The sequence below is a fragment of the Polistes fuscatus genome, unplaced genomic scaffold (genome assembly GCF_010416935.1).
Source record: "Polistes fuscatus isolate 324 unplaced genomic scaffold, CU_Pfus_HIC Scaffold22, whole genome shotgun sequence".
Classification (NCBI taxonomy): domain Eukaryota; kingdom Metazoa; phylum Arthropoda; class Insecta; order Hymenoptera; family Vespidae; genus Polistes; species Polistes fuscatus.
Genome location: NW_025113099.1, coordinates 532,636 through 541,250, shown reverse-complemented (window position 1 = coordinate 541,250; position 8,615 = coordinate 532,636). Strand labels below are relative to the sequence as shown.

At 37.7% G+C, this 8,615-nt stretch overlaps 1 protein-coding gene across 1 annotated transcript; it reads left to right on the top strand.

Annotated features, from left to right (window-relative positions):
• Window positions 1-314: 314 nt before the first annotated feature.
• LOC122517903 (fatty acid synthase-like) lies at window positions 315-1,295 on the top strand. Its single transcript, XM_043636519.1, has 4 exons — window positions 315-452; window positions 533-704; window positions 932-951; window positions 996-1,295. The coding sequence occupies exons 1-4, from the start codon at window positions 315-317 to the stop codon at window positions 1,293-1,295; spliced, it is 630 nt and encodes a 209-aa protein (XP_043492454.1).
• Window positions 1,296-8,615: the final 7,320 nt, after the last annotated feature.

The following is an 8,615-nucleotide window of genomic DNA, read 5'->3' as shown; positions in this document are numbered from 1 at the left end:
ATCTCTGGAATATCGGGAAAATTTCCAAAGAGTGTTAATATCAATGATTTAACAGCAAATCTATTAAATGGAGAAGATTGCGTATCTGAGGATAATACAAGTTGGAAATTAGGTAAGAATATGTTCAATTTATTTTTATATAAAAATTAAGTGGAATAATGTGCGTTATTTTTGTTTCATTAAATTATTATTTTTTAGGTCATTCGTCTAAAATATCATCGCGTTTAGGACGCATTTCTAATTTAACGAAATTCGATAACTTTTTTTTTGGAATTAGTGCAATTCAGGCAAAATTTCTATCGCCAGAAATAAGAATGGCAATGGAAGTTACGTTTGAAGCGATCATTGATGCCGGAATAAATCCTGTAGAGTTACGGAACAAGAAAACCAATGTTTACGGGGTATTGAGTTTATATGAGTCAGATAGTTATCTACTGAAAGATAAAACTCAAGTAAGTAAATAGAATGATCTAATGGATTTCATTTAAAGGTAAAATCATTCTATGTGCAATTGTTTTTATTTTCATTATAGGAGAATGGATATAGTCTACTAGGGTATTGCCGTGGTTTGCTATCAAATCGGATCTCGTTTTGTATGGGTTTAACCGGGTCAAACTGCACTGTCCATTCATCTTGCACATCAAGTTCATTAGCAATTAAAAAGCATACGAACTATAAAAGCTGGAGATTGCGAATACGCGATTGTTAGTGGTTGTATATTAAGCTTACTTCCCAAAACATCTCACCAACTGTACGAATTAGGTAAAATAATAGTATATTAGATATCATTTATTCCAGTTCTTGCATGTAAAGACAAAAGGTAATTTTTCTTATATTTTTTTTTTCTATGATAATTACAAATCTTAGAACAGCAAGTTAAATTTTTCGTAATATATGAATAATTTTTTGTTCTATGCATTCCTTTATTTAGGTTTGTTGTCAACAGACGGCGTAAATAGACCTTTTGATAAGAAAGCGTCTGGATTCTCGAGAAGCGACTCGGTAGGAAAATTTTTCTTCAAAGAGCCGAAAATGCAAAGCGGGTTTATGCCGAGGTCGTTAATCTTTCTGTTAAGTACACTGAAGCAATTTCAAGAAACACGTGTCTATTTCCCACAGCCGAGTCTCAGGCTCAAATAATGAAACAGACATTGAAACACTGCGGCCTAAAACCAAGCGACGTAACATACATCGAGGCCGATGGTACAGGAATAAAATCAATGGATTTCGAAGAATTAAAGGCAATAGATCTTGTTTATGGTCAAGATCGAAGTCTTTCTAATCCTCTTTTATAGGATCTGTTAAGTCGAACATTGGTAACACATATAATAATAATGCAATAAATTCGATAATCAAGGTAAATTTTTTGAAAACACAAAATTAAATATAAAACAAAACAAATTTGGTTTAATTTTCTACATTTGTTTATTTTTTATTTCTAGGTACAATTGCTATGGAGACCGGAGTTATATCTCCGAATCTTCATTATTCCGAGCCTCCAGAAGAAGCCCAATGCCTTTGGGATGGACGCGTAAAAGTAATTACCGAACCAACACCTTGGACGGATTGTTGCGCTGCTGTTAACACAGCTGCTTTAAACGGTTCCTTCTCTCACATTATCCTAAAACGTCATTCAAAAAAGAAGCAAAGGAGAAAACTTTCACCATATAATATGCCACGACTTTTTGTAGCTTCTTGTCGAACTCAGGAAATGATATCGTCGATCTTTAATATTGTAAGATATTTATTTTACGACCGAAGTGATTAGGCAAAATGATCGTGATTTATATTCTATTTGTGTTTAGTTAAATTCGAGCAGAGGAGATGATGAACTGGCTCAATTAATTACTGATATTACTGAGAAACCATTTCCTAATTCTCTGTATTCTGGGTATACAGTAATTCCAGATTTTGAAGCAGCTGATTCAGAGCAATCGATAGAGATTGTTCAAGCTAATTTTTCAGCTTAATCTCGAGAGATTTGGTTCGTTTTTTCGGAGATGGGATCACAATGGACTGGAATGGGTACTGCAAATTTTATACTTAAATAATTAAAAAAATGTTACAACTCTCTCTCTCTCTTACTCTCTCTCCTCTCTCTTCTCTCTTTTCTTTCTTTTTCTATCTTCCCCTCTCTCTCTTTCTCTCTATCTATCTCTATGTCTGGCTCTCTCTTTCTCTTCACGAGCACGATCATCCTTGAATCTCGAAGGAACACTTCCCCCTTTTTTTGTGTTTTTATTTTTTTCAATTCTATCCACCGGAACGAGGATGAACGATATATATATATATATTTTTTTTAACTTTTTCTTTTCTTTCTCCCTTGTGTATATTTCCTTTCTCTCTCTTTCTCCTCTTTTCTCTCTTTCTCTCACACACTCTACTTTTACCTTTCCGTCTGGACGTTGTGGAAAAGGTCGAAATTAGTTTTTCAGTCTCGGACGAAGACATTCGTTCTGATATCTACTGCTCTCTCCTCTTTCTCTCTCTCGTGGTATGCCGTAGGTGAATCTGTGTACTCTTTTTTCTTGTATTTTGTTTTCTTTTTTTAATTTTTTTTCTCTATATGTGTGCGTACGCGTTGTATGACGAGAGAGAGGAGGAGGAGGAGGAGGAGGAGGAACGTTGCTAGCCGCATAATATTCGTAGATGCATGTCTGATTCACTTTCTCTTTCTAAACCGAGGTAGGTAGGAACACATATATATATATATAAACGTATAAATATATGAACATGTACAGGAACTAAAAAAAAAAATTGTTCGTCCATTGTCATTGGTCATCGTCGTCGTAGTCGTCATAGTCGTAGTCATAGTCGTGGTTGAGAGAAAAAATGATGAAGGAAGGGAAAGGAAGGGAAGGAGAGAGAGGGAAAGAGAGAGTTAGAGAGAGTCGAAATTTGTTGTACGTCGATGATTACTATAATCAATGGGAGAAGTTAGAATAAAAATATCCATCAAGGTGACTCGGGCGTGAAACAACATTCAGATAGTCCGGCGCGTATTCTCTCTCTGTGTGTCCGCCGTTCTGTGTACGCGCCGCCGCTGTGCTTGCTCGCTCGCTCCGATTTAATTATCGTGTAATGGCATAATTTCACTCGCGGATTGAACACTATCGATAATGGCATAATTTCCCTTCGCAACCTAGGACGACGCTACCGCTACCACCACCACAACCACCACAACCACGACTACCATCACAAATAACGACGACGACGACGACGACGACGACGACGACGACGTTGATGACGATGGTAGTGGTTGCTTGTACGAATAAATGAAATGGGATGAGGTAAAGGAGTAAGGGGTGAGTAGAGGGTAGTACGAGAGAGGTGGTGAGGGTGGAAAGGAGGGAGGAGGTTGGTCGGGGGTACGAGCGAGTGCACTTTCATTCCTCTCCACCCTCTCACAGCTTCCTGCGTCTTCGCTAATAATTATGTGTACGTTAATTAATTGACTAATTATTATTCCAGCTACGCTGAGAGGAAATTCACGGAGAGAGCAACGCCGGCAGCTTCAACGCGCAACCTCCTCCTCTTCCTCCTCCTCCCTCCTCCTCCTCCTCCACTGCCTCACTCTCTCTCTTTCTCTTTTTCTTCTTCTTCTTCCACCCACCCATCCTCCTCCTCCTCCTCCTCCTCCTCTTCCTCCTTCCTTCCTACCTTCCTTCCGATTGTAGAGAAGAGAAGTAGGTGGAACATGGAGAGTCGGAGAACGAACGATCATTATTTCTATGCCCGTTGCGGATTTATTCTTCATTGCTCTTTTGCCTTTTCTCGTTCGCTTCGAGAATCGTTCCCCGAACCAACTCAACTTTTACGCCGACCAAACTCCGATTTACTGATCGAATCAATCGAATCGTATTGTAGTACGATTTATATACAATGTATATTCCATCGTTGCATTATATCAACCGTTTCGTATTTTACCCCAATGATATAACAATCGTTTAACTCGACTGCTATAACAATCGAATTACACTCTCGGAATTAACGCGATTCGATAAATAAATAACATCCTAATTAGATGTGGGGTTTTGAATTATTTAAAAGTATAGGTATGAATGTCTAATGGTATTAGTGTGAGAAAGGAATGAAAGAACGCATCGGGCGAGAATAAAGAAAGGGACCGTTGCGTTAGTTGGATATTTGTTTAGGTTTAGGGTTACATCATCTGGACTTTGTCGCCTTTGTATAGCTACATCGAAGCCTCCCGAGCGTTCTCGATAATGTGAAATGCCGGAAAAGCCTTTGTGCGTGGTGTAGAATGGTCGGGAAGTTTCCAGAAGGAATGACGAAGAAACAACGGAAGACGCTTAGAGGGGATGTAGGGTATAAGTAGGCGACGGAAAGGACTGGTGGTGCGTTCTGTAGTAGTTTTTGATTGAGGCGACGAGGAAAAAGTGTAACGAGAGGTACGGAAGACAACGGGGAACGGCGAAGGATTAAGATAGGCGACGACTAGTCGGATTCGGGTGTTCCTTGTGGTTGTTCACGTACGTAGAGAGTTACACTTAGTATATCGTAGCATTAGTTTAGATAATAGATACTTACTTTCTACTCTCTTAAAAACATTATACCTTGTTAAGTATTTATTAACACTATTCCTACCGACACTTCACGTATACCTATTCCTACCGCGGCTGGTCAAATGACCGGTCTTTCACAACTTATATTTTTCAATATTGAATGCAGACCAATGGCCAGCTTACCAGTATAAAAATATTTTCTTTTATTCAAGAGTACATAATCTACATTTTATTCGTTTTCGTCGCATTTTTACAAATGGGCTTCTCAACTGTACATTTTCCGCATACGTACTTTTTACATTTTAGACAGATTTTGTTCGTCTTATTATCTTTACAATACCTTATCTGACATGTTTTCCGTTCACGAGAACCTGTACTTGTACTTGCGATAGGTATTGGTTGATTTTTTTGCCGAGCTCTTGTTGGTATTCGATGGCAAGTTCTTCTGCCAATTGAAATAGAAATTCCTGTCTTGTAATTTCTCCTCCCGTAGTTTCTTTATATAACATCCATGCATTTATCCCGGCTAAATCCAAGATATTAAAAAATACTTGCAAAGGCCATCTCCGAGATTTAGATTTTACCGAATAATTTCTGGCCATTTGGTCGGTCACATCTATCCAAACTTGGTGCTATTATATAATTGAATTTCTCCGGTGTTCGGGTGTCATTTTTTTCAATTTGTACGGAGTTGTGCATTGAACTAAGAATTAGAACTTTCTTTCTTGGTTTGGCTTTGTAACTGTCAACATACAATTATTTGAGCGATAGAGTTTGGTTGAAAAAGTGCCATGTCGTCATTTTTCAGTTTTGCCAGTCTTGGTAGCTCTTTTCTATTTGCTCTAATTGTCCCAACAATCGTAGTTTTTTTTGCTAAAAGTTTTGTTGCTAAAGGTAGGCTTGTAAAAAATTGTCCGTGGTTATATTTCTTCCCCATCCTACATACGGTTTTGCTAATTTCATAGTGACAAACTCTCAAGAGCAACTGAGGGTTCTCACTTTCATCTTTTCCCAAATATGGAAAGCCGTTTATTATATATTTGCTACGCACATCGAATGCTAACCAGAATTTTATACCAAATTTGTCCGGTTTATTGGGCATGTATTGAGTAAATCTACACCTTGCTTTCGTTGGAAACAATTGTTCGTCAATAGTAAACCAGGTCCTGGTTTATAACAATTCTGACTGTTGTCAATAAACTTGTACCAAACTTCGGAAATCATAGCAAATTTATCGGTTTGTAACCGTTGGTTTCGTTGATTTCTGTCGTCAAATCGAATAAATCTCATAATCTCCGTAAAGTCATGTCTACTCATAGTATTTGAGAAAAAAGGCGGGCCCCACTTTTTATTCCATAAGTGCTATATCTATATTCTTAGCCTCATATGCGCCGTGTGCATACAGAATTGCAAAAAAATGCATATACTTTTGCAGTAGATAGTTCCCATTTATATCCCAACACTCTAAAGCCTCTGCCTCTGTGCACTTTCTTATAAGTTCGATTATATCTTATCAATTATCAGAGAAATGCCGTCCTAACTTCGCCTTTCATAATATTACGTTTATTGTACGCCAGTCGGGCCTGATGTTTCCCTAAAAATATTATGACCAGGTGCTCTTCCAGGATTAACCCTATTTTACTTCGTGCCAAACAGTTCCGTCCATCGCAATTTCGCTCTTCGTCTCATTCTCACTATCGGAACTAACTAAGAATCTCCTTCTCTTTCGTCGTCTACGTACGTTCGAAATATTCTCTTCGTTCTCATCGGTGTTCGAATCTGTTTCAAGTGGATCATAATTTTCCGTATTGTGGGTTATTTTCCATATGCAGAAGTTCATGATCATCTTCAGAAGATTCTGCAATCGATTCATTTTGTTCGCTCTAATATAAATTCGCACTCCTATCCATCGTTGCATATTAACCGTTTCGTATTTTACCCCCATGATATAACAATCGTTTAATTTGACTGCTATAACAATCGAATTACATTATCGGAATTAACGCGATTCGATAAATAAATAACATCCAAATTAGATGTGGAGATTTTAATTATTTAAAAGTATAGGTATGAATGTGTAATGGTATGAGTGTGAGAAAGGAATGAAGAACGCATCGGGCGAGAATAAAGAAAGGGACCGTTGCGTTAGTTTAGGAAATTTGTTTAGGTTTAGGGTTACATCATCTGGACTTTGTCGCCTTTGTATAGCTACATCGAAGCCTCCCGAGCGTTCTCGATAATGTGAAATGCCGGAAAAGCCTTTGTGCGTGGTGTGGAATGATCGGGAAGTTTCCAGAAGGAATGACGAAGAAAAAACGGAAGACGATAGAGGGGATGTAGGGTATAAGTAGGCGACGGAAAGGACTGGTGGTGCGTTCTGTAGTAGTTTTGATTGAGGCGACGAGGAAAAAGTGTAACGGGAGGTACGGAAGACAACGGGGAACGGCGAAGGATTAAGATAGGCGACGACGAGTCGGATTCGGGTGTTCCTTGTGGTTGTTCACGACGTAGAGAGTTACACTTAGTATATCGTAGCATTAGTTTAGATTATAGATACTTACTATTCTATCTCTTAAAAACATTTATCTTGTTAAGTATTTATTAATAAACTACTACTTTATTATTACCATTATAAATATATATCTCTATACGTAAATTCTTACATAGATGTAATTAAAGAAAGTAATGTGGGGGAAGAAAAAAAGAAGAAATAAAAGGAGAGAGACAAAGAAAATACGAACGAGTTAGCATCGTAATTAAAAATACGTTAAAAAATTGAACGAACTATCCAGGTAATAATTACATTTCGAAAGATGGTACGTACGGTATTGGGTAGGTATTCGTCCCCGCGTTGTTTTGTGTTTCTTCATCAATGACCAATCGATCTCAATATCTCTCAATTGATTTATTTCTTTTCTATCGTCAGATGTAATATAGAGAAAAGGGAATGGAAATGTATAATGTGAAATCGTGAGATCATCTTTATACAAAGACAACAACGACGAATGACGAACTACGAACGACGACGAATGACGGCGACGACGACGACGACGACGATGGTGGTGATGGTTTTGGTATACGCGGCCACGGGCATTGTGTCTCTTATTGTCATAATCCATAGACGAGACCGTAAACGGCAAGGCTGCAAGAACGTTCGATATATCAATCCACGTCGGTCTATATTTGCTGGTAATTAATCACGCCCACATCCGACGGCGTACTTAACATCCGGAGCATTAAACGAGAAGTTTCGAAGACCGACGTCGTGATGTAACGTTTCGTGCTATTTCACCTCTCTCTTTCATTCTCCTCCTTCAATCCCGGCCTTCTAACCGAGAACCTCCCATCCTCCCGTTCGCGTCTTTCCTTCAAATCTAAAGATTTATTGTTGGAGCTAGTCCGAAGATAGCGTCGGGTTCATAACCATGGTATCTATGCTAATTATAAACATTTTCTATACGATTTTACCCTTAATAAAATATAAAATATAGATATATATATATATATTATATATATATATATATATGTGGGAAGGGAAATTAGACAAAGGGGCTATGAATTAAGATATGAATATTCGAGAACGATCATTGCTAAACATATCCGTATTTCAAGGAAAAACAAAGTTGTTTGTCAGTTAGGAAGGGATAGAAAAAATTTAAGAAGAAACGTTAAGATAGGAATATTGGGGAACTATCGTTGCTAAATATTACGCCTTTAGAGTAAGAAAAAAGTTGTTGTTCAGTATGAATGTTCGAGAACGATCGTTACTAAATATTCGAATAAGTGAAAAGACATAAGAAATATCGCTCTTTATTGTGAGTGTGAGGGAAATGAGAGAGTATGAGTGAGTACGTTGCTATGTAAGTTAGTCATCGTATAGCCTTTAAGAAGCAAACAGCTATTATTGTATCAGATTAATTTGTATTCACATTAAAACATTTTATTCATCTTTATATTGGAATCCTACATTTGGGGGCTCAGCCGGGATTAAAAGAGAATAGATTTCATGTGTGCAATAAAAAGTCGTATAAAGTCGTATAAAGTCGTATAAAGTCGTGTGAAGTTGCATAAAGTTGTATCAAGTCGAAA